The sequence below is a fragment of the Gambusia affinis genome, linkage group LG10 (assembly GCF_019740435.1).
Source record: "Gambusia affinis linkage group LG10, SWU_Gaff_1.0, whole genome shotgun sequence".
In the NCBI taxonomy this organism is placed as follows: domain Eukaryota; kingdom Metazoa; phylum Chordata; class Actinopteri; order Cyprinodontiformes; family Poeciliidae; genus Gambusia; species Gambusia affinis.
The window spans coordinates 22,345,265-22,370,197 of NC_057877.1; the positions used below are offsets into that span (position 1 = coordinate 22,345,265).

Genomic DNA, 24,933 nt, shown 5'->3' on the forward strand with positions numbered 1-24,933 from the left:
AATGAATATTTTCTTATTTAAAATAGATATTGAATTGTTTATTTGCATTTTTTACTTTATTTCTAATATTATTATTATAAGTATAAAATCTGCAAAATATGGCATTTTTAAATCCAGCTCATAGATTAATTGATAATTAAAATAATTGATAATTGCAGCCCTGCTCTATAAGTTCAGCACATCCACCCTTTATTCCCCTTTATGAATTTTTGATTTTATCAAAGTGGTCAAATGAAAAATGTATTATTTTTTTTTTATCTGATTGATTGATTAGTCATCAAAAATAACCAATAGAATAATCGATTACTAAAGTAATAATTAGTTGTAGCCCTAAACAAATACAAAAAAAGAATTAAATACAGTCATGATGGAGTTTGTTTTATTAAAAGGTTGTACAGTGAAAAACGGGATTGGCAAGAGTCAAAAGGCACATGTGAATATAAAAAGACTGGAGCAGCAGCGTCTTCGTCCTTTATTCTTTCACAATAGTGGGAGTGATCATCTTCTTGAAGGAGTAGTATTTGCATTCAGTGGGTGGTTCAATGTCCATGGTGGTGGTGCTAATCTTCTCCTTCTTGAAGCCGGCCTCGAGCAGATGGGGCACCTGGGTTTCCTGAAAATCATTAACAGAGACAGAGAGAGGCGGTCAGCGTGCGGTCCAATCCGGTTTATCAGCAGCAACCTTGACATGAAAGCAGCAGGTAACTCAGGTGAACTCAGTGATGTTTTCACCATCCGCGTGTCTCTTGTGATAATAGTTGTTGCATTGGAAGCGTCAGCATGTCCAAAGGAATGCAGATGCAAATTAGCTTCTGGTGCAGAAACTCAAATGGTGGCATTTATGTTTGAGCTGTGCATTGTCCCTTTTAAAACAAAGATTATCATTATCACTAATCTGAATGTTTTAAAAGCAGAGATCTCCCAACAACAGCTTTCCAAAGCTACATCCCTACAACCTATTTAGATGCATGTCTGCTCCAACGCAGTTGAGTCAAATTATCACTTCAGCGTCAAGTTTAAGACTGAAACAGTTAATCGGATTGATCATGATGAATCGAGTGTAGAAATAATCGTCAGCTAATCTAGAAATCAGTTAATCGTTAACTGGAGCATACAGACTTAAAAAAAAAGCCATTTGCCGAAATAACAACAGTGCAGTAATTAAACCAAAACTTTACAAATACATGCATTTTGTACTACGACAGAAAAACCCTTCTTTGTATGTAAATATGTTTAACCCAGAACTCTTCAAGTGACATTTTTTTTAACGTCAGCTGTTTCAAATTCTGTAAAATAGAAAAATCAAACTAATATTTAGCACATTTTACCAATCAATTATTAATTGGTTAATCCAAAAAAAACAAACAAAAAAAAAACAGATTAGCCCCTCACTGGATGGATATGTCAAAAAGAAAAGGCTGGATTTTTCAAACGTTGATATTAAAAGTATTTTTTTCAATTAATCGTCAGAATAATCAATCTCTAAAATACTCATTAGTTGGAGCTCTAACCATCAAAAGCTGCAGAACCGTAGCCCTGGAGTTGGAAGGTCTTGCTAAAGTATGTAGTGAATTTATGCGACCAAATTGTCTTATAAAAACTGTTTTTTATGTTTCGGTTGCATAGCTGCATCATGGGAGGTAATTCAGCAGAATTGTTGTAGAGAAGCGAATGACAGTCAGAGTCCAAACATGGAGGATTTGATTTTGATCAGATCATCAAGGTGACAAACCTGGAACATTTTCTCAATGTTGTCGTATTTTCCCTTGAGCAGTTCACCCCAGGAGGTCAGGTTGCAGTAGGTGAGGACGCCTCCGGGTTTGAGCATCCTGTGAGCGTGAGCCTGCAGGTAAAGAAACCACACGGTTAATTTTCCCTTTATATAAAAAAAAGAGAATAAGATGGTCTGGGGTCTCATTGGGCACCGACTACAGAGACAATTCATCCTCCAGCTCAATAATAATATGATAAACACAGCCAAGACAACACAGCAGCTGTTTGTAAATGTATTTGACTAAACTAAAATCATATAAAACTCTGAAGAGACCTTAAGGAGACACATTATGCAAAAGTCACATTTTGCATGTTTTTATACGTTCATTTAGGTCTCAACTGCTTCTATAAACCGGCCAAACTTGTTTTTTGGCAATAAGTTAATATTGTTTGGTGTCTGAAAAACAAGCCATTTCAAAAATATTACAATTGTTGAGTCACAATCGACAGGGGCTGCACTGTTACCTAGCAACTTCAGCCCATCACCTACAGCTACTGGATAATATATGTTTAGTTGTTGATTTCCTATCCAGAAACGACTTGCTGCATTCTTGATGGTTGTGCAGGAGGCTCTACTAATGCTTTTCAAAGGAGCTCAATCTAGGCCGAACTGAGCAGACTGATCTCATAAACTAAGAATGATTTTGTGCAAAAAATAACTAAAATGTAAAACAAACCTCTGGGGCAGTATTTAAAAGCTAAAATAATTATAGGATTTCTCGTTGTTCTTGCCATTAGTTAAACAGAACCAACAAAGTGGCTGAAGAGCTTCAGCTGCAGATTCAGCTTAGAAATTTAGCTTCTTTCAGTCACTTACCTTAATGAAATCAAACTGGTGAGTGTGCCACGTTTCCTCTGAGAGAGGATATGTGTCATAGAGAATACCTGAAAGAGAAGGCAGAGGTGGCAGCATGCATCATGCAGTCCAGTTTATTTATTTATTCTTTCATTTTTATAATTTCTTCTCTAAAGGCATGCTTTCATTTTAGTTCATGATGTCACAGGTCACAGATAAAAAACATCCATGGAGCCTAGCTCTGCTCCAGCGTTCCTATTCCCACTAATTTATATATTTTTGACTAGCTGCGTCAGGAAATGTCTCACCATCAAAGTGATTGTCTGGCAGGGTCGGAACAACGTTTTCCCAGAGACCCTTCAGAGGGACCACCTGCAGGAGGAAAAAAAGAGGCTCACTAGCACCTTATTTTACCAACTTTCCATTTTCAGTTATGACTGAACTGACTGAGTTTAATGACCTTGTGAGGCTGAGACTTGGCCCAGTTCTCCAGACGGGCAAATACTCCATCGTTGCACTCGATGATCCAGTGCTCCTCGATGGGGAAGGATTCCACCTTCGTGGCAGCGATGGCCATGCCAAAACCAATCTCCAGAACTCGACCGCCTGTCAAACATAACCAAACTTTTCATCTAGTACATCATTTACAAATGTTCAGGGTGAACTAAAATGGTCAGTATTCTACTTTATGTGTGATTTATTACTCTGTAGGGCATTGAGAGGAAATGATTGCACAGAAATGTCGAGGAATACTTATAAAACTTAATGCTTAACTCTTTTATTTAATAATTGAAAAATCTTTAAATTGCTTTCAGATCATCAGAAATATTTATTTATTTGTTTATATTTTTGCAACCTCCAGAAAATTTGTTCTGATGAGGTACAGAATAAAAAAAACAACTTTACAATGTAGATATTTTACATGCATTTGCACATCAATCTAAGAAATAAACTGAATATATCATTTACACTGTGCAAATTAAACTTGAATTTAAAACTTTTTTTGCATTCTTTGAAACATCTGGATCAGTCTGGCTTTCAAAGATGAAAGTATGTGAGCAGAAATGCTCTCTGTCCCCTGCAGATTTCTTGGCCTTTTCCCAGTAGTGAAGTAACAGCTGCTGCAGTACTCACCAACACAGAGCACCATGCTTCTTACACTAACATGTATTTCACCATTACAGTCAAAGCAACTGTAAGCTTCTTTTGGTTAATAGAAAATAAGTTTACAGATTTATATACTCACACACATAAATGATTAACTTTTTATATGTATTCTAACACAAAAAAATTGTTTTTGCATGCACTTCCATTCTTTAAATCTCCTTTTTGTAGTTCTATAGTTCTCAATGTTACACATTAGAGTTCTAACAAAAAATTAACACATTTATATTTTCAGCTGAGCAGACAGCACTTTTCTGTCAGACATTTGAACGGCTTTTAAGTGTACACAAGAAAAAAAAAAGTGTGATTTTAAACCACATTCTTTTAGAATATTCTGTGTTGCTGTCTCTTTAAATGACAAGTTTATGCCGTGTGAGTTCAATATCGGACAAGCTGCTAGGCAGAACGCGATGCCCGATAATACACATTCCTTCCCCGGCCGCTGTTACCTTTAGAAGCTGCAACGGTCGCCAGCGAGTGCATGTACGGGGTTTCCCAGCGTTCCATGACCGGCTTGCCCATGATCTCTAGGTGTGTGTCGGCTTCATTGTACCCGGCGTTAGCGTCGTGCCAGGAGGGCTTGCAGTCCTCTCCCTTGGTGAATATGGGCTGAGGAGCGGAGGTCATTTTGGTTTGCTGTCGTTGCGGTTGGCGGGCTCTGCTGGAGGGGTTTCTCTGACACAGAAGAGGGTGAAAGTGGAGGAGGCGGTGGTTTATATCGAGCTCACAACTGCTGACACCGCAATCGTGTGACTGGGGGTCAAAAAGCGCAAATATACATTCCAAGATTTAAGCGAGCCCAAGATCCTCTGAAGATAAGATGGCTCACTCAGTGGGAAATAACGGATTATAATTATTGTTATATGTGCCAGTTTGGTGGCTCTTGTGAGCCAAATTTGCCAACTTTTAAATCACTTTCAGGCTACTGTTTTTTTTCTGTTTTCAATAACAACACAAAATAATTAATTTTGTTGGTTTTACTTGTTCAGCAAAATTGAATGAATCAAACAACGTAGTCAGATTTCTATAAAAAAGGGGATCTTTAGATAATTGTAGACACCGTTAAGCTTAGGCATAACGGTGTCAGGTTTACGCAGTGTCCATATTGTTGAATTTTTTTTTTTAGCATATATCGTGAAGTCATTTTTTCTTTAAAGTATTTAAGTATTTGCATCAGATGCAAATACCACGTTTGTGCCATTCTTAAATAAAGTTGGGGCTGGGGGCCACAAATATATAGATAGAAAAAGAGAGTGTCTTTAGTCAAAGGCTTCTTCAAATTAGTTGTAATCTTTCCTTCCTGAAGCCATCACCATCTACAATAAATCTTTAATTAAGAGTTACAACAACATTTAATTTCTCTTTGGAATCTGTAAAGTATTTTTTCACCATTTGGACACCACTGGCCAATCCCTACTTGGATTGATCTCCTCAAGGATCTCTCATGTCCTGATGACCAAGATTGAGAGTTACTGATCTATCACAGAAAACACCAATAACATTCAAGTTTGTGGTTTTCAAATAAGAAAAAGTGCAATGATTTGTACATTAAATAAATCAAGAGGTTTTCCTTATTGTCAACCCCTTTTGGCAGCTTTTACTGAAACAGCTGCTTCTTGAAACCATGTTAAAAGTTGCTGCTTTCAGCTTCTTCTGTTAAGAGTATCAGTCTGACTTAATCTTTGGAATTTGAACTTTTGGTCTCACAAAGTACTTACATCGATACCTTTGAATCAGCTGCCGTCCTGTTAGACGTGTCTGAGCTGTTCCATTGAAAAGAATTAACTCTGGTTTCCATCCACAACCAAAAATATGCAAAAAAAAAAAAAAAAAAAGGCTAATTGGTACTGCTAACTTCCTCTAACGAGTGTGTGCATGGATATGTCTTATGGATGTGTGACATGTAAATTATCCTTCTACCTTTATAAATATCCACTACTCTCCTTTGTTCCATCACACAGATTTCCACTAAAATACATTGAAGTTTGTCGTTGTAACATGACAGAAGAAAGCTGAAGAGGTGTGAATATTGTATCTCACCAGAAGAGCAGTGGTTTATTGTTTCCCGTGTCAGAATGCATTAGTTAATGCATGCAAGTGAGATTCAGTGCAGCAAAGTGTCATTGAAGGCAGTGGATATCAAGAGGCTCATAAGAGGGTTGGTGGATGATGAGACCCTGCAGAGCAACAAGGACCTTCTCTCAGCTTCATCTAATGGAGTAGAAAAGAAACTAGAGGGAAAGATGTTCAGCGGATCTGTTCCTGAGCATTAGTCTGTCTGCTGTGATTCACCACATAATGTTGTGATTCACATCATCTGCAGTGAAAAAGATAAGTGGCTCTAAATATAGTTCTGAGAAGAGTGGGCTTGATTTTCAGGTTTTCATCCATCCGTCGTTTACACACACTTATCCTGGTGGGGTCGTGTGGAGGGCTGCAGCCTATCAGCAGGAGGACGGAGACTGTGGCCGAAACGATTAATCCCATTAATTATGATCAATCAGTTATTGAAATTATCGGCAACTAATTTAGTAATTGATTAATTCTTACCTGTAGTAAACAAACTCCAAAAAAAGCCAATTCCTGAAAGAACAACACAGTCAAAGCAGTAATTAAGTCAAAACTGGAAAAAATATATATAGATATACATTCTCCAGAACTCTGCAAGTGGTACAGTTTTGAGTGTTTATTTTCTTATTTAAGAAAAAGGAATTGAATTATTTGTTTATTTGTATTTTAATATAGTTTTATCAAGTTTTCTTTTTTTTTATCTTTGTCATATATTCTTATCTGACTTGTTCAAAATAAATAGTTTATTTCAGTACTGTATAAAAAAGGCTTAAATAGAAAATCTGCAGGATGTGCCAATTTTTTATTGAAATAATCATCAGTTAATTTAGTAATTGATTAATTGTTAAATAGACTTCCAGAAGTCAATTCACTAACCATGGTGTAAACATATTTAATGAGGAATTAGCATTTACAGATTTCAGATACCAAATAATGTCAGCTATCCTTGACTATATGAACATTATTTTAAATAGTTGTTTTATGATTAAGAACATCTCATTTATAATGTGCTTTTCAACTGTATCAAACTGGAAACACCATCTGTTTTTTCATAGTTTGTAATTATCCATAATTCTCATTAATGTTCCCTGTGACTCAACAAATAACATGTTTTAACATCTTCAATGGCTTCAAATAATCCAACAGATATCAACAAGGTAATCTGTTTATTATTTGAAGCTGCTACCTTTACATTAAATTTTGGACGTCTTACAAAATTTTATGTCCTTGATGAAGCGTAACTGTTTTGATGTCGAAGCATTAAAACTTAATGAAAGGTTTTCAACCAGTGGTCAGCCCACTGTGGCGAGCCCAGCTGGTCTGGTGGCAGCAGGAAGAGGGAGCTGTTTTTCTAGCTGCAGTTTTCTGCACAGAGCAGCTGGTTGAGTCTGACTTTAACAACAGAAAATCACAATAGAAATGTGACAATATTATATACTTCATTAGGAAACATTGAATTTGTTTCAGATGTTACAATCAGAAGAGGTTGTAACAACATGATTCTTTCTGCCAGCAGCCTTACATGTCAATACTTAGAAACAGGGCCGGACCAAGACTTTTTGGGGCCCTGAGCAGATTTTCAATTGGGCCCCCCAACATAATTTCTAAGCTTCTCTATGTGTGTAACGTAGGGTGACCAAACGTCCGTATTTCCCGGGACATGTCCGTATTTCACGTCCTGTCCCGGGCGTCCCGGGATATTTTTAGAAACTGAGGAAATGTCCTGTTTTTTGCAGGACCCGGTCCAACGTGTCATGGTGTTCCACCTCCCCCCCCAACCCCCCGCCCCCGCTGAAAGGTGTCCTGGTTTTCCCAAATGAAAATATGGGAAAACCCTAGTGTAACGCAACAAATATCATTAGTGCAAACTAAAATAAAAAATATTTGGATTCTGAAATGCAGTGTTGTGTTTAAGTGTGACATATTATTTTAACTGATAAACATTAAATTTACTGTAAACAAGTTAACAAATTGGATATCTTATATTTTCCTAAAGGTGGCAGCAGTAAGAAACTATTTGGGTAACAACTATAAAAAATAATAGAAATAATTTTTCATGTGTAGTTTGTGTTTTTTGTTGTTGTTTTTTTACATATAGTTCTATAAAAAGTTAAGACTGAAGCCCACTGGAAATCTCCTAGTTATTCCACCAAATATTGATTCCTGAGCTCTTCCTGAGTTAAAACATTATTATTGTTGTTTCTAAAAGAATATGAACTTGTTTTCTTTTCATTATTTGAGGTCTGAAAGCTCTGCGTCTTTTTCCTTATTTTGATCATTTCTCATTTTCTGCAAATAAATACAAAATATTTGCTCTGAATCTCAGAGACATGTTGTCAGTAGTTCATAAAATAAAAGAACAATGTTTATTTTACTCAAACTTATACCTATATAAAGTAAAAATTAAGTGATCTCTTAATTTTTTCCAGATCTGTATATCTGTCAAGATGGCCTAAGCAGACAAAATGTGTCCTATTAATCATATTCATACTCAACATGTTTTGATCATTTCCAAGTAAAATACATTTAACACATTTGAATATTTACTAATTATACCCCATGAAGCCTTTATTGATGAGCATTATGTCCACCTCTCCCTGCTGCTCCTCTTTCTCTCCTTGTTAGTGAAACAGAAGTGAGTCCATTTCCTCTGAGAAACATGATCAAGCTGTTTCCGTCACATATATGAGGTAATTTGAAGGAAATTGGCTCCAGTCCCAGCGGAGAGGCTGCTATAAATCATGACATGCTGATGTTTGTCCTCAATTTGTCCTTTATGAATGATATGGAGGAGATAAAGAGAAACAAGAGCATCTTCCAGGGACACGCTTTGCTGAGTGAGAGGGTGGTTCTCATTCTGACTTTTATAATTCCCACCGGCAGACTGGGAAAGCTTTGGGAATAACAGCAGTACAGAGACACTCCTGTACTTCTATTTCTGTTGTTAATTAGATCCAAGATACATAATTGGTTGAAAGGACACAGTTATAAAGAGAAAATGTGTAATAAAGATTATGATCCATGCAAAATTGTATTGTAAAAATATTTTTCAGATAATATTTTATCTTCCAAATATCTTTATTTGCGCATTTGATTCATGGAAAAAATTAAGTAGAAGAACGTTTTTTAAATCTGAAGCTACTGGTAAGATGGCTGGAGGTGTGGTTTGTTGAGTTCATTTAAAATATCTAGAAAGTTTAAAAAATGCAAGATTTATGGGGTTTTTTTATTCACACTAAATGTGGTTAAATATTATGTTGTCAATCAATTCAATGCAGATTTTATGTTTACTGCTAAATTATATAAATCAGTGTCTCCAGTGTCTTGAAAATTATCGTGGAAATTCACACATAAGCAACAAGTCTTTGCATTTTCTGCGCTAAAACATAACAGGAAGTTTATTGCAGATTTTTCTCAAAACTTGTCAAACATTTCTTACTTGTACTAAACAGCTGCTTCAGATTTAATTGATGTCAGATTACAGACCATGATCTATTCAGCGAGTAATAAAAAGTCACATTTACCGTGATAAATAAGTGCAAATATCACAAATATTTCTATATTAATACCACAAACACTTTGATTTTTATTGCAAAAATAATAAAAAGAATCACGAAATCCTGGAGGGACTGAAAAGAAGTTCAATATTATTTAATTTAAAGAATTAATTGATACTTTAACAGTTTGGTGAATAGCTTTTATCCAGCCCTTTAAGAGCATTTATAATCTTGACTTGGCCCAAAATGACAATAAGTTTGACACCCCTGCTTTAAGGTGACAGTCCAGTTTGTGTAGGTCTACATACCCTTTAAAGACATGCAGAGGTTTTGTCATAATGAAAAAAACATATTTTTTGTTTGGGAAACAAAAACATTGAAACATTTGAGTGAGGTTGCATTCACACCAGCTCTGTTTAGCTCGCTTTAATCAACTCAGGTTAATTGGTCTAGAAAATCTGGTTTGTATGTCGACTACTAATAGATCAATAATTGTGAAAGGCAGAGGTTGCACTGGGTTTAATTCTGGGTTAACAGATTGGGGGGCGGGGGGCTCTACAATGAAGTAAGGTCAATGCAGAGGGTAATTTGAAAGTTGCCAGGGGGCGCTGTGGAGCCGTTTCTGTTAAATTACGACCTTAACATGTGTCATTTTCACGCAGGCCGGACACATGCCAACTTTGGTGAGTTTTTGAATATGTTAAGGTCTTGAAAAAGCCGATTAATTTGACGGAAGAATTGGAATAATAAACAGTATTATCCCAATAGGCCTAATAAAAAAACCATCCTCCTCCTACTACCACATCCTGTTTTCCTCTTCGTCCTTTTCGCCAGTCTGTTGATCGCCTGACTTGTGTGATGTAAAAAAAAGTGCTTCATTAAGGCTGAAAAACCATCTCAAGCTAGTGGAAAAACGTTTTCTCAAAAAAATTTAGTTTTTTTGAAATAGGTGTGTTTCCATTAAGCCGGAAAGTCATTTTCGTTTTGGGCCAAATCAATAATATTATTGAACATCTTTTCAGCCCCTCCAGGATTTTATTATTCTTTTTGTAATTTAAAAAAAAATCCAAGTGTGGTACTATTTTGGAAATATTTGCAATGTTTATTTATGAGGGTAAATACGACTTTTTATTACTCGCTGTATAGATCATAGACTATAATCTGACATCAATTAAGGCTGTGGCAGCTGTTTAGTACAAGTAAGAAAGTTTTTTACAATTTTTGATAAAAATCAGCAACAAATTCCCAGTTATGTATTAGCGCAAAAAGGAGAGGGGATTTGTTGATTTTATGCAAATTTCCACAATAACGCTCAAAAAAACTGGTGGGTCTGATTTATGTAATTTGGCAGTAAACAGATAAAAAAAAATGCATTGATTTGATTGATAACATAATATTTAAGTGCATTTAGGGTTTAGTCTAGAATCTAGATGGTCACACAAAAAGGTATGGCAGGCCAGATTTGGCCCACGGGCCTTGAGTTTGACATACGTGCATTAAGCGATTTTATTTTGGTGATTTCAATTTGCGCAACTTTGTTAATAGAAACACGGATAATGTCTTCTGTCAGAGGCTTCTTGAGATGTTGCTGTAATACAGACTGCTACAGGAGATCCTTCAGCATCTACAACTCTGAGGAAAAAAATTACAACATTCAATTCCCACTGGGATTAATACAGTATTTGACTTTAAGTTAAACTTCACAGTTACTTGCAACTCCATGTTGCTTTATCCCATAAAATCCCAATGAAATCCAGTGACGTTTGCGGTGCAAACTGAGCATGACGTAATTTCCAGATTACAGTTCTGACTTTCTAAGCAAATGAGCCGTGGAGTGCTGGTGTTTGGGTGTAATGTTCCTTTAAAGGCTGTTGCCCCCTGCAGCGTCGTCATTGCGCAGAACAGTTTGAACCAAAAAGCGGAGTGACCTTCCTCCGCTTTCAGTCTGAGAGGGGCAGCACTGAAGCAAGAAGCCGCTCACAGCTCCCAAAGTCCACCGCTACAGCCTCAGAAATGAACAACAACTTAGTCGGAGATGAAGTCGGGTGAGATATGCCTAAAAGAGCTTCCCTGTGTTTCCACAAGAACATTTTTCTGCTGTTTTGTAACTTGCAGCCTGCGCACGGTGTTGTCAAGCTGTCATTTGACAGCTAGCTGCGGCTAAGCTCGGTTAGCTTCAGTAAGCCGGAGGAAACGCGGCTAAAAAGTGAAACTAGTGAGTGAGTTGTTTGTATTATGGCTTGTGGCGAATTATACCCGGTTCACCTGCCGTAATAAAAAACTAGTTGTCAAATCGGTTTTTACTGTTGTCACTTATTTCTAGTTAGCTCCAAGCAGCAGAGCTAGTTTTGCTAGCGCTCGGCAGCGAGGCGAAAGTCAGCTCTTGACTCCGCCGCGGCTAGGACATTTAGCGGGCACTGCTGGAGAATGGAGCATCCTCTCCTGCACCGGGCTCTCGGTTTTTACAACTATCAACTCATATGTTGTGTCGATTATCACCACCGGGTAGCTAGTTGAACAGTTAAAACAGAGTCTGAGCTACACAGTTATTTAGTCGGCACCGGGAGTTTGGTTCGCTCCGCACGCAGCGAGCCGAGCAACCGCGCTTCCCCCAGCTCTGCTTCGCTGTGGTCGGGCTCTCATGGTTGAAGGCTGGTGGTTTCTAGGTAGCTCCCCCAACGTCACGGCTCTGTCCCGGGCTGACTTACGTGGCAGGACGTTTCATGTAAAAGAGCTCTTTATTGTCCATGCCGCTGCTTGCAGTATTTAAAGCGCAAAGTGGCGAACAGCGAACATTAAAACGCGGTGATTTTAAGCGTTGCAGCGTGTGTTTGTATCCTGACGTTGCATCAGCTTGTGTGTGTGTGTTTTCTTTAAACTTATAATATATCCACACATTTTAACAGAAGCTTTGTTTTTCCTCTCAGTTAATTTCTTTACTATAACTAGTGATTATGTTTGGTCTCATCTTTTAGGAAACTATTTGTAGGTGGACTGGACTGGAGTACGACACAAGGTAAGTCCTGCTGCTATAACATAAGTAGGTATGTCAGGAAAATAAAACTATAGATGTCATTGCTTACTCTTAAGTTGTTGAATATGGCATTGACTGTCAGCGCCTACAAACTCTCAAGTTCCTCACTCATCCAACTTGTCAAATATACAAATGGCAAGAAATATTTCAATGCATTGTATGTAAAACCCTATGAAATGCTGCATTCAAGAATTGCACAAATTGTCAGCTGATTGTAATTTCATATGCTTTGCTCTATTCAAAACAAACATATTCTTGTCAAAGCACATTAAAATAACTTTCAAATGATACCAGCATCATGTTAGGACTCCAGTTAATATCCTGCAACTTTTAGATGCATCCCTGCTCCAGCACACCTGAATCAAACGGCTCATCAGCATCTTTTAGCTCTGCAGAGGTCTGGAAAGGAGCCATTAAATTACATTAGGTGTTTAGAGTAGAATAAAAATACTTTTTATTGTCCCACATTGAGTAAATTTTGGGTGCAACAGATGTAAAGTGACAGGCAATCAAAGCATGTAAAGTACCACGAAGGTGTAAATATATAAAAACAGAGTTAAGAATAATTTACTGTACTGTAACAGTAAAAATACTGTGCAATTATTAAAAATTGTGCATTCTGAGACGAAGATGGGCAGAATACACAAAAATTGTACTTGCGTAAAAGTACTTGAACATGTTTTTACTCAAGTAAAAGTAAAGAGTAGCCATCCAAGAAATTACTCAAAGAGTGAAAAAGTATTTGATTAAAGGTCTACTCAAGTGATGAGTTACTGATCAAATGACCAGTCATTTAATATTTAAAAGTTACATAATCAGACAGACCAAAATATAAAGTTAAATAAAAATTTTGGTATTTTAAGGCTGAAAATTACAATAATTCAAATAAGTAACAAAAATAACAAAATCAGGCAAAAGAAAATCTTTCTAAATCAGTTTCTTTCAATAACAAAAATTGTGCAACTTGAACAAAATCTGCAGGTGTGTGTCTGGTGAATTTGTATTTAAAACATGTTTTTTATTTTTTTTATTTGGTGAGTAGAAAATCTAGAGATTTATTTAAGTAAGAGTAGAAATACTTCATAATAAAATTACTTGAGTAAAAGTACAGCACAGTAAAAATACTCCTAAAAGTATATTTTTTCCTCCAAAAAAGTTACTCAAGTAAATGTAATTGTAAATAGGTACTTCCAAAACGTGTGCCACCTGAGTAGGATTATTTTAAAAGTAATGTATGAATGTGTGTTTGTGTCTTAAAAACAACAAACTGTTCACAATAAGTGACAATAACAGGAGGTTGTTGGAGGCTGTAATGGTGACTGAGTTGAACAGCAGATCGGAGGAAGGATCTACTGTAACGCTCCTTTGTGCACCTAGGACGCAGCAGTCTGTTACTGCCGGAGCTCTCCAGTTCAGCAACACATTGTACAGCAGTGACGTTGTATTACTTATTCCTTCTGTCTCCCGGCACCTGAATGGGGTCAAAAGGTCGTTCTCAGACAGAACCGGTGCAGGATAGTCTATCTCCAGGACTGGATTGATTAAAATTAAAAGGGTACAATGTTTAAAAGTTTATTTACTAAAATTATTGTTTATTTACTAAAATTGGTGGAGAATTTTATTTTAGCTGCATTAATTGTACAGGTTTGCAACCAAAAGAAAAATTTTTGTCTTCAGTTCTGTTGTATCTTTTAATCTTAATCTTTTCAGGGGAAAAATGGAATTAATAATCTGATAATTGATTATTTTTAAACTACTGCCATTTTTCTCTATTTTGACATTTTAAAACAAAAGAAAAATATACATTTTATTATTTTATCTGCTGATCAAATGCAAAATGTGTCGATGGATTAGTGTCTCTCTATTGCATTGTTTTGTAAAGAAAGGAAATAACGTTGGAGGCCAAACGGCTGCAGGAAATACTGATTTGTTTCTGCTTTGATCTTTCTAGTCATTCAAAGTATTTTCCACACATGATCTAATGAGTGTTAATGATTTTCCTTTTAAAGGGAAGTGTTTTTGTATGTTGAGACAGTTTAGTTTTATTTAAATGCACATTTTTATGATGCTTTCACATAATATCTGGTAGGAAGAACTGTGAATCAAAAGCAGTTGGTTTATATTTACGTCCCTCTTGCATTCAGACCCAACAGGAGTCGACTACCAGGTTTGCTTGGAGCCCTTCTGCAGCTCATGGCTAATTTGCCGTTGTTTAACTTTGCACAAGAGCTTGTCCATATTTACCGACATCTTAACTTTAAGATCTGCACCACAGTTCTGTGTAACTCTGTGGTTTTTCTTCTCCGCCGATGCCCCAGGGCTTTTCAGGAAAAAGAAAACCGATTATGCTAGCTCTCCAAAGTGACTTCGCATTTGTTCAAACTTGCTCGTCTTGGTTGAATCGGCTCCCTGGGTGTGTGCTGGGTTTGCAGTGATCGGTAGCATACTTGGCACCGTGCAAGATTACACTAGGTCTGTGCTTTGTTTGCTCTTGGGGAGTTTCTGTAAGTGTCTTACCCTAATTTAATGTTTCCATGTAAATAGTCCAATCCCTGGTAATCTGATACAACATTAATTCAAGGTCGCAGGAGGATTTTCAGGGTTTAGCAGCTCAGGATGCTTTCCTTTTGCATTTCTTTTTGTCCCACTTACATCTTCAGAACAAGTTTAAGTGCTAAGCATAAATTCATCCTCCATTTATCATAATGAAAGCACAAAAAAATCTAAATCCTGGCTGTATTTTTTGATTCTGTTCTTGAATCTGTGGTTGTAATTTCCTACAATGCTGTGAAATATCAATGCGATGTCTGTCTCTGCTTTTTTAGAAACATTGAGAAACTACTTCTCGCAGTATGGAGAGGTAGTAGATTGTGTCATCATGAAGGACAAAACCACAAATCAGTCGCGAGGCTTCGGCTTTGTTAAGTTCAAAGACCCTAATTGTGTACGAACGGTGCTGGAGACAAAGCCACATAACCTTGATGGAAGAAATGTGAGTATTTTAGGCTGTAAACCCGCTCTGCTTTGTGCTAACTGTGCATAAACATATTTCATATTTATAGGAAACTATTTGAGGAAAAAGAGAAATTCTTAGCAGACTGATGATGGTTTGCTTGACTAGATCTTTCTGTGCAGTCCTATGAGTGAAATGTGATGTTTAAAGTAAATATAAGACTTTTTTGTCTTTATACATATAGACAATAAAGTCAATATGTGTATATTGACTTTATAACTAAACTAAGAGTCCACTGCACTGAACTGAAGCCCAAATTTTGATTGATTTCTGAACTCTTCCCGAGTTAAAACATTAGTATATTTGTATCTAAATTTGTTTTCTTTGCATTATTTGAGGTCTGAAAGCACCGAATCATTTTTGGTATTTTGACCGTTTCTCATTTACTGCAAATAAAAAAAAAATGTTTGCTTGTAATTTCAGAGACATGTTGTCAGTAGTTCATAGAATAAAAGAACAAAGTTCATTTTACTCAAACATAGACCTATAAAGAGTTAAATAAGAGAAACCGATCATTTTAAGTAGTCTCTTAATTTTTTTCAGAGCTATACATTGTGTATACATTAATTTATTTAAGTATATCAATTAGTTTAAGTCTTTAAAGTCTCAGTTGATGGAAAAACACATTTTCTCTTTTGCAGTATCATGTAAAATCAACAGATATTTTCTAAGAAGAGATATTTGTCTGCAGAAAAGTATTTTTATGAACTCATACATGCACTCAGTTCTTAGTGGGGTTCTGCTGAGGCGGTAAGGGAGTCCAAGTTGCCCTAAAATGTATTTCTAATGTAAGAAAAGACTTAAAATCTGGAGAATAATCAATAGAATACTCTAAAATAATCATTAGTTGCAGCCCTGCTTGCAGCAAGCGTCATGCTTGTTAATATAATGCATGATTAGGCGTTTAGCTCATGAATCTACATTCGACTTTCTGCTGCTGTTCTTCTCTGTGAGAATATTGTGGAAATATTTCCTCCGCTTCTCCCGTCAGATTGACCCAAAGCCATGCACACCCAGAGGAATGCAGCCCGAAAAGTCTCGAACCAAGGAGGGCTGGGTAAGAGTAATCTGATTACTTCTCAGATAAAACACACTTATTAAACAAGATGGCAGCTTTGGGCGGGCTGACGTCACTCTGAACGATGGAAACCGATGGAGTTCAATGATGGAGGGAGAAGAAATCCGTATTTTCCTAAAATTAAATATTTAAAAACAAAAAATGTGCTTAATTGTAGCCTCTTCATGATTACACATTTACCTGGGTGATAAATTGTCCCAGAAATTGTTTTGATAAATAATATTATTGTTTTGAGATCATTTTTTAGTGCTATATTTATTATTTTCACTAATTAATGAAAGTTTTCCTTCTCAAAGACGAATAAACTTTAACTTTGTACAGAACACTTAACAGTGGAGCTGGAAGACATTTTAAATGTCCAAAATAAAACCAACAACCAAAAACAATAAATAAAATGGAAGTAAAAACAATGAATAAATTGGATTACAATGTCTCTGTAAGCAAAATTACACTTCAAATTTTTACATTTAGCTCATTTTAACTTATATGATTAATTAATTGCTTAAATTGAGACTTAATTGATTTATTGCACTACCATAAAATCACACATTAAATGAATTATTTATGGTTTTTCTGTCTCTGTGGCTCCTTGGTATTTTGTAGAAGCATTTTTAACACAAACAACCACTTTCATGTGAAGTGTTCCCCCTTGTGGCGCTTTTCTGTGGCTTAAGTTGAATTTGAAAATAAACTGCATTTTATGATGTAAAAAAACCAAAAAAACAAATAGCTCTCAGCATTGAATTTATTTAGGCAGTGAGAAATCTTTCCTCCAACTTGGACACGTTTTGGGTCAACCAGCAAAGCTGGAGTCATTTTAAGTCACATATTTGGCTGTATAAAGACTGAATGTCAGCTTTTTAACTGAGTCATTCAGCTGGTTTTTACTGAAAAAAGTCCAGATTAAATGGGTAAAAAATAAGTTATTTAAGGAGCGTCTTGCTTTTATTGCCAGATTGCAGCAGCAGCAGCAGAGAAAAGCTCTGCGGTTGAGTGTAAGTGGAAGATGCCGTGTTCTAGACTGAAGCTGCATTGACTTGACATGTTAAGAATTATACCCCAGGGCAGTAGAAGAGCCTAATTTCTTCTGCACCGTCTAAATAGATGATAGCGTACTGACCTCCTCCTCCTCCTGAAGTGATAGTGTAACACACTTTGATATCAAATCCATCCACTCTCTTGCTTTTTTTTTTTTGTTTCAGAAGGGCAGCAAAGCTGATAGCAATAAATCTAAGAAGATATTTGTAGGTGGAATTCCCCATAACTGCGGAGAGCCTGAACTCAGGGACTATTTCAATAGATTCGGAGTGGTAAGTATCACTGCTGCCCATTTAGTGTTTGTTAAAATCACATTAATGTAAAAGAAAAGCCCCATCAGATTTCCTCTGGTTTTGTTTTTTCTGTTGCATTTAAGTTTTTCAGACACGGATAACCTGAGTGAATATAAATCACAGTTTTCAAATGATGATTTTGTTTATTAAAAGAAAAAAAGCCAGCCAAACCAACTTGATTCTATGTGAAAATTGAGTGTCTGTGACTTCCTGCTCCAGCACCCCTGAATCAAATGAATGAGTAAAGCTGAAGTAGAAAGTTTTGATAAAATCCAGAGACTTTGAGTGTTTTCACACCTGATAGTCCAGTACACCCAGTTCGGTTTGGAACCAAAGTTGCAACATTTGTTTGCCAGCTGGTGAGCTTCTCTTTCTCACTGCACTGTCAAATGGACCAAACCCTTTGAAAAACCTTTTTCCCTCCTTGCCTGTGGGGGCGCTGCATCAAGAACTACTGAAGAAGACGCTGAATGCAACTAACTTGAAACAATGTGAACACAAACAGTGGCGTCAGATTTAGTAGGATTTCACTTTTCTTTTTGGTAAAAGACAATGAGCTGTTCCTCCAGTTGGGGCTTGACTCATGTTTGTTTGGGTTGTATTTACCCAGAATGCCCTGGGCTGTAGTCCACTTCCTGCTTTTGGAGTGTTTTCTGATCTGCTTGGGCTTCACATATGCATTTGAACTGCACCAGAGTTCAGACCAGAGTTTGATTTTATTTTTTTGGTCTGCATTAGAGTTCGATGCAAACGAATGAAGTAGAGTTCAATTAAATCGGACCAAACAGGGCTGGTGTGAACGCACCTTTAATGTTAAAATTAGTTGAAGAAGCTTGACTTACAGGTTCTCAGCTCCTCCTCCACTGTGGATTGTATCGAACTTGAGAAATTGGCAATTTTCCTGTAACTTTAAATTATTTCTCCACCTTTATCAAAGCTGCAGAACAGCAGCAATCTTGAGCTTGAGCCACTGTTCTCACTGTGGTGGAGGTGGGTGTGAGCAGCACATTTACAAGTATGATTGACAGCACTAAGACCCTCCTCTTGGCTCTGATTAATTGTTTTTGAGCAGGAGTGTTGTATTTCTGCAGATGGCAATAGGACCACAGGGAGGAGATGGAGGAAGTTGATTTAGTTTTTCACATTTTATCTGTCTCATGCTGTCAGGAGATTGTAACAGTTTTAATAATTAGTTAAAAGAAATAAATGTTTATCGAAGTTACCTAGTGCTTTGCCAAACCTGCTGAGTGCCAGTGATGCTGGAGCAGCGAAGCATCCAGGTGTTGGAGGATGGGGTTGCAGACAGCTGATTTACAATAACTGATTATCTTTTGTGTGGCTGAAATGTTTAAATTCAGCCACAATTAAGGGTTATTGAGCATCAGTGGAAGATTAGATAAAATGCAGACTTTGACTAGACCAACTCCCAGAAACCCGCTTCTTTTTAGCCGGAGATGAAGTGACTGCTTGTCAAAATTTGTTTTAGCTTGATGTAACAAACCGATGGACAAACATTTTCCTTCCGATTCTTTGTTTTTCTCCCTTTTAGCTTCTGATCTCTTCTATGGATGCCATTTTATTTGCTGAACATCTTTCTTGTTGAATCATCATCACTTATTTCACTGAAGCAAGTGAGGCCAGCGTGGTTTAGATGTGGTTCTGGGTTCTTTTGTGGCCCGGATGAATCTCCACTTCACTCCTGGAGTAGTTTTTGTCGGCTGGCCAGATGTACTCCATGTCTTTATATTTTTTTGTTTATGGCTCTCACTGTTCCACTGGAGTCTTGGAGCCCAGAGGGCAGCTGCACAGATCAGTTAATAAATACGCCCCAGTTCATTTTTCTATCACATAACACACACTGGCTGCCTGAAGTCGGTGGCCGGTGCTCCGAGGTGCGGCGCCCACATCAGCCGATGAGGCTAATTTGTGTTAAAAATGCAGATTTATGCATTAAGTGATAACATCCAACAAAGTGTTTTGGAACCTTTTCCAGACTGATGGATGTGAGTGGTTTTCTCATGTGTTATTAAATCTATTGTTTAAATATTATTTTTAGCTTAGAATAGCAGGAGAAAGTTCTATTGGAGCGGATTCTGGATGCTGCAGCTCTGCTTAAGTTGAACTGATATTTACCATTAATTACAGTAAATTGATTTAACAGAGTGAACAGTTATTGTTTTACAAAGTGGCTGGTTGCTTTGGATGCTATTTTTTTTCAATTTTAAATGAAATTATTTTGTAAAATAATCTACTCAGGTTATCTTTGTCTATCATTTTTGATTATTTGAATCTATAAAGTTACATTCACACAGCAGATCTTGATACTTTATTCCGATTTTTGATTCCTTTTTTGCTTTTTTTGTTCATACTACTAATTAAATGCGACCGCAATAAAATTTCAGTTTATGACCACAGGAAGAATAACTGATGGAGCCGTTTATGGATTGATTTTAAAGTTTATTCAGCAACGTGAGCCAACAGTATCGTCTCTAAATCATAACACAAGTTAAGATAATAAAAATAAAGCACAGCTAATAGCAGCAGCGTTTCGTGGAACGTTGACTGTAACGTCTGCGGAGAAGTTTGTTTCGATGTGATGCAAGAAAACAGCTGAACAGACGTTTTTCATAACTTCATAATTATAATTTTCAGCCATTGTTTACATCCGAATTGATCCCATTTGGGGGTTTTTTTGGTGCAGAATTATGACACGTTTCACATCACTGACATGAAAGGCGGATAAAAAATGTGAAATGATCGTTGAGCTGGGCAACGAGGCTTAAAAATAAAATCTCTGAAATTTTTTATGCTGAATTTGATTTCTGATTTTAATCTTTTTTTCCCATCACTTTTAAAAATCTTAAACTCTTTTTTTTTTCCCCAATCTTTCTTTCTGTGAGCTGACCTGAATTCAAAGTCAAAATAATTAGAAACTGTAAACACGCTTGTCAAACAAGATGGCTGACAACACTCAGTCTGAACTATGGAAACTCAGAGAGCATTAGTGAAAAAAGTAAATACAGATTCTTCAAAAATAAAAATGTTTTTGATCAATAAAATTGATTTATCACCCAGCCCTACAGCAGATGCTTGAAAACAACTGGATATGCATCCAATTTGGCATTGCATATGAAAGTGACAAATCAGATTTGGTTTGTGGAATGAAAAGATCAGAATTGAGTCGTTCAGACTGGTGAGTCTGATGAAGGTCGCATTTGGGCAAAAAAAGAAACAAAAATCAGATTTGGGTCGCATTTGCCTGCTGTGTGAACGTAGAATGAAACACTTTTTCATGGCATTGCAAAATAATGTTAACAGTGAGGGTTATTAAATTGAATATAAAAGGATCCTGTCCATTTTTCTAAATGGAGCCACTGTTTTCCTTTTGTCCCATTCAAGGTCACAGAGGTGGTAATGATCTATGATGCGGAGAAGCAGAGGCCCCGAGGTAAAAGCTGATCCCGTTTTTCTCCCCCCCTCTCTCCCGCTCTATTCCTCACCATCTTAAATCCCATGACAAACTATTCTGGCCCAAAGTGAGAAATCACAACCCATTCATTTCCATTTAATTCACTTAAAACATCTTACCCTGCAGCAGGAGTTAGTTGTATGTTGGACGCATACTGAATAACAAAGACACTTAAACCAGATTGGAATAAACCCAGAATGTTTCATTAATAAAAGGAGCCCAGTTTTCTAGAAGCCATTAATAGAAAAATTACCAACTCGTCTCATATCACTTCATGATTGAACAAAAACCTCAACTCATTGTGTTTTTGTAGTTTTTTTCCTCCATGCTTTTTGAAGTTACTGTAGCTATTGTAGGGTTTGCTTTGTAGTGTGTGGGTTGTGACCTTGGTGGAGAACATGAGTCTTTTCCGGTGATTTTCCTCAAGATTGATTTCTGAAAAGAAATTGGTGATCAAACGGAGCAAGGAAGCTATTTATTTTAGATTTCTTACATTGAAGGACAATAAAACCTAAAAACAGAGGCTGAAGCTTTATAAATGCCTCCAACAAGATGACTTATGACATTTGTTTGTTGACTTGAGGTTATTTGTGGTTGAAGGTCCTGCATAGGCTTCTGATATTGACATTTTAGTGTCCCGATTTAGGACATTAAAATGTTTAATATACATGCAGTAGAACACCATTTCGATTTATTTATGGATTTATTTATTTTCTTATATATTTTTTGCTTAAAGGAGACCTATTATGCAAAATTCACTTTTTGGAGGTTTTTATACTTCCATTTCAATTCAAATTCAATAATACCTTATTGATCCTAAAGGGAAATTAAATATTTTTGTAACTCATTTTAATTCAAAATTCTTCAGAGATTTTACTTTTTTTTCTGTGCAGTGTAAAGACATTTCTTGTTATGAAAAAAGAAAAATTAGAAAATCCCACATGGGACGTATGAATGCAAATGTGTCCACAGTGGCATTAAGTACACATGTTGATGTATAGCTTCATAAAATACTATCATTTTCTTTTCTTTTGTTTTATAGTAGATGTCTCTCCTATACAATGCAACAAAACAGATTCATCCAATTAATGAAGAAATTAATGAAATGCATTCTGGGAGCTAAAAAGAACTGCTATCTGATAAGGAGACAGATTGTGGGAAAAATAGATGCTCTAAAAAATACAGTACTTAATCACAGTGTGCAGGTGGCATATTGAGAACAGTTTGAGCATCTAAAGAGGGATTTGTCCTTCAGAGCTGCGGTTCGAAGCCCAAAATGCATATGGCGAATACGAGATCGTTACCACAGGAACAATAGCATTAACCTAAACATTTTTTACCCATTGAAAAGTTTCTCTACCCTATTTCCCGACTGCAGAAACGACTGACTTACATCTGTCCGGTTAAGTCATAAATAAATGATGAGCCTTTGACATGTGTCGACACTTTTAGCATTCACGGTCTCCTTGGGAATCAGACTCGTCCCGCCGGCTGTGCTGGCGTCAGGCTCGGCCCGCTGAGTTACAGCCACAGCTGTTTCATCTGCGCTCGTCTCACATCGCGGCGATGCGGCGGCCGCTGACCCACTGCTTCCATTATCGCTCCACCTTTTATGTCACCATTCATCCGCTGTTGGGAAGAACCCAGAATAGTTTATCATTGGGATTTAACATGATGTTCTGCATCAGTAACAATCATTTATTTAATCTTTAATAGTATTAACATTTTCTGGTACTAAAACTACTTTATATATGTCTTAAAGATTGGAATAAGTTTTCTTTACCTTGATTTAGAAGTAACTTGTACTTGTATCTTAAATGGCATAGTATGTTTTCCCGTTTGTAGAAAGTTAAGTATTTTTGTAAGTAAGCCCTTTCTATTTTTCTTTTTTCTGTCCCCTTTCTCCTTGTGAATGGTTTGAATGTGATTAACTTTGTTTTCATAAGATTTGTCTTTTCTCCTTTAGGTTACTGTGCATTGACAGGTAACACAGAGGTACAGGCCTGTTGTAAAAACACTTCATTTTTACTCTGAAATGGGGTCTACATAAGGTGCATCAGTTTTTAGACTGGGCTTAGACTGAGATAAGTGGTGAGAGAGAGAACTGACTTACTGAGAGTTTTCAATCAGGTTATTCTGGTGGATGGGTGCATATGAAATATTTACTGCATTTATTCTAACCATATGTATTATTTACTGGTAGAAAACTGGCACCATATTTTCAATTGCACTGATCAAATTCTGCGTTTAGTGTTATATCAAAAACCTGTAATCAGTGGTTGTTTTTGGCATACATTTATTAATAAATTAAACAAACAGTTTATATAAGTGTCAGCAAATTAGCAATAATATCTGCGAGTCCGTTGTGGAGAGTATTCAGATCTGAATTTATTAAGTATATAAAAGAATTCAGAAATTGTTTTTGACTTGTTTGATATTTTGACTGATTCATTTAATCTGCAAAATTGAGTTTTAAACATTTTTTTTAAACATATTGAGATATGCATTCTCTCACTATAATGTATTATAGTCTGTTCTTGCATCTTAAATGCATGAACTGCTACAATATAAGATTTTTGTACCTCTTGTTTCCATGCATTTTAAAATATCTCATTTGTAAGATATCAGATGTTTTACATCTTTTTCTTTTGGAGTCAAAAGTACCACAAAACTTTTGTGCTAAATGCAGGAGGCAAAATGGGTCAAACATGAGCTTTCTTTCTTCTTTAAAGCGTAAACATGATGGAAAACTTTCTGGAAAAAAAGCAAGCAATCTTGAAAGAAAGAAAATTCAAACTATTTGGACTGTTGGAGTTATTTTCATGGAGTACTGTCTCCATCTGACAGGTTTGGTTGTGTTTGTCCTTGAGTGGGACAAACTCGCAGTTAATAAATTGAATTTCTGCACCAAAGAGTTAAGAAGTGTATATAAGTGCAAGTTTAAATTGATATTTATCACTGTGAAAGATTACAAAAGAAAAAAAAAAATCCCCTGTGTCCCTTAGGGGGTCTGCAATTTTCAAAAAGTCACTCCAGGTGTAATAAGTGTGACTGTGGGTCCATATGTAGCCTTTCTGTGTTCACATATATATAGTATAATATAAAAATGCAATAAATAACCTTAAAGCATGCAAAACATTAGCCCCCAATGAGAAGTTGGCAGCAGTTAGCGTTATAACATTAAACATGGCTAAAATGGGCAACATTGATAATGATGGCAGTTAAAAATGTATACAAAACGCCAAATTTACTCATGAAACAATGTACATTATTATTTTTATCTAATATAGATGTTAAAATATGATACTTGTAAAGAAAACACGGTGCTGATTCTAATACATACCAAAGTTACAGACGGCAACAGAAAAAGTGGCAGTTACTGGTTGCTACGGTAACCACCACCAACTGCCAAGAGCAGCAAAAAAAAAAGAACTTAAAACACCAATAAATGTTGACTAAACAAAAATAAGTTCAAAGAACAAACAAATTGACAAACTTCACATTGATAATATTATTAAAATAAAACTCTTTTACATATATAACGAGCATTTTAGAAACCATTTTCTGCCATTCCAGTTTGAGGGCAACCAAGATATTTCAAACTTCTTAATGGTGCCAGCGTGGTGGTAAATTTAGGTTGGGGACGGGTCATTGACAGATGTTATTAATAGCAGTAGAGCATAAGGCGGGGAACGCCTGGCGTTGCAC

At 36.4% G+C, this 24,933-nt stretch overlaps 2 protein-coding genes across 5 annotated transcripts in view; one reads left to right on the top strand and one right to left on the bottom strand.

Annotated features, from left to right (window-relative positions):
• Positions 1-362: 362 nt before the first annotated feature.
• On the bottom strand, positions 363-24,633 carry gamt (guanidinoacetate N-methyltransferase). 2 transcript variants are annotated; one of them, XM_044130420.1, is made up of 8 exons: positions 24,569-24,633; positions 22,619-22,854; positions 4,183-4,408; positions 3,030-3,175; positions 2,878-2,941; positions 2,591-2,658; positions 1,733-1,843; positions 363-613 (listed from the first exon to the last, which is right to left on the bottom strand). In XM_044130420.1, exons 3-8 carry the CDS (start codon positions 4,358-4,360, stop codon positions 473-475), a joined length of 708 nt encoding a protein of 235 aa, XP_043986355.1. In that variant the 5' UTR covers positions 4,361-4,408; positions 22,619-22,854; positions 24,569-24,633; the 3' UTR covers positions 363-472. The 2 variants fall into 2 exon arrangements, with proteins under 2 accessions (XP_043986355.1, XP_043986354.1); XM_044130419.1 differs by lacking the exons at positions 22,619-22,854; positions 24,569-24,633 and having other exon boundaries at positions 4,183-4,486.
• The window catches only part of dazap1 (DAZ associated protein 1), a 33,881-nt gene continuing 19,748 nt past the window's right edge, over positions 10,801-24,933 (top strand). The window contains exons 1-6 of one of the 3 annotated variants that reach the window (XM_044130416.1): positions 10,801-11,345; positions 12,276-12,316; positions 15,160-15,326; positions 16,339-16,404; positions 17,628-17,735; positions 21,156-21,204. In XM_044130416.1, coding sequence (XP_043986351.1) covers positions 11,314-11,345; positions 12,276-12,316; positions 15,160-15,326; positions 16,339-16,404; positions 17,628-17,735; positions 21,156-21,204 — 463 coding nt within the window. In that variant the 5' untranslated portion in view covers positions 10,801-11,313. The remainder of the gene's footprint in view (positions 11,346-12,275; positions 12,317-15,159; positions 15,327-16,338; positions 16,405-17,627; positions 17,736-21,155; positions 21,205-24,933) is intronic. The other 2 variants (XM_044130417.1, XM_044130418.1) reach the window with 2 other exon arrangements.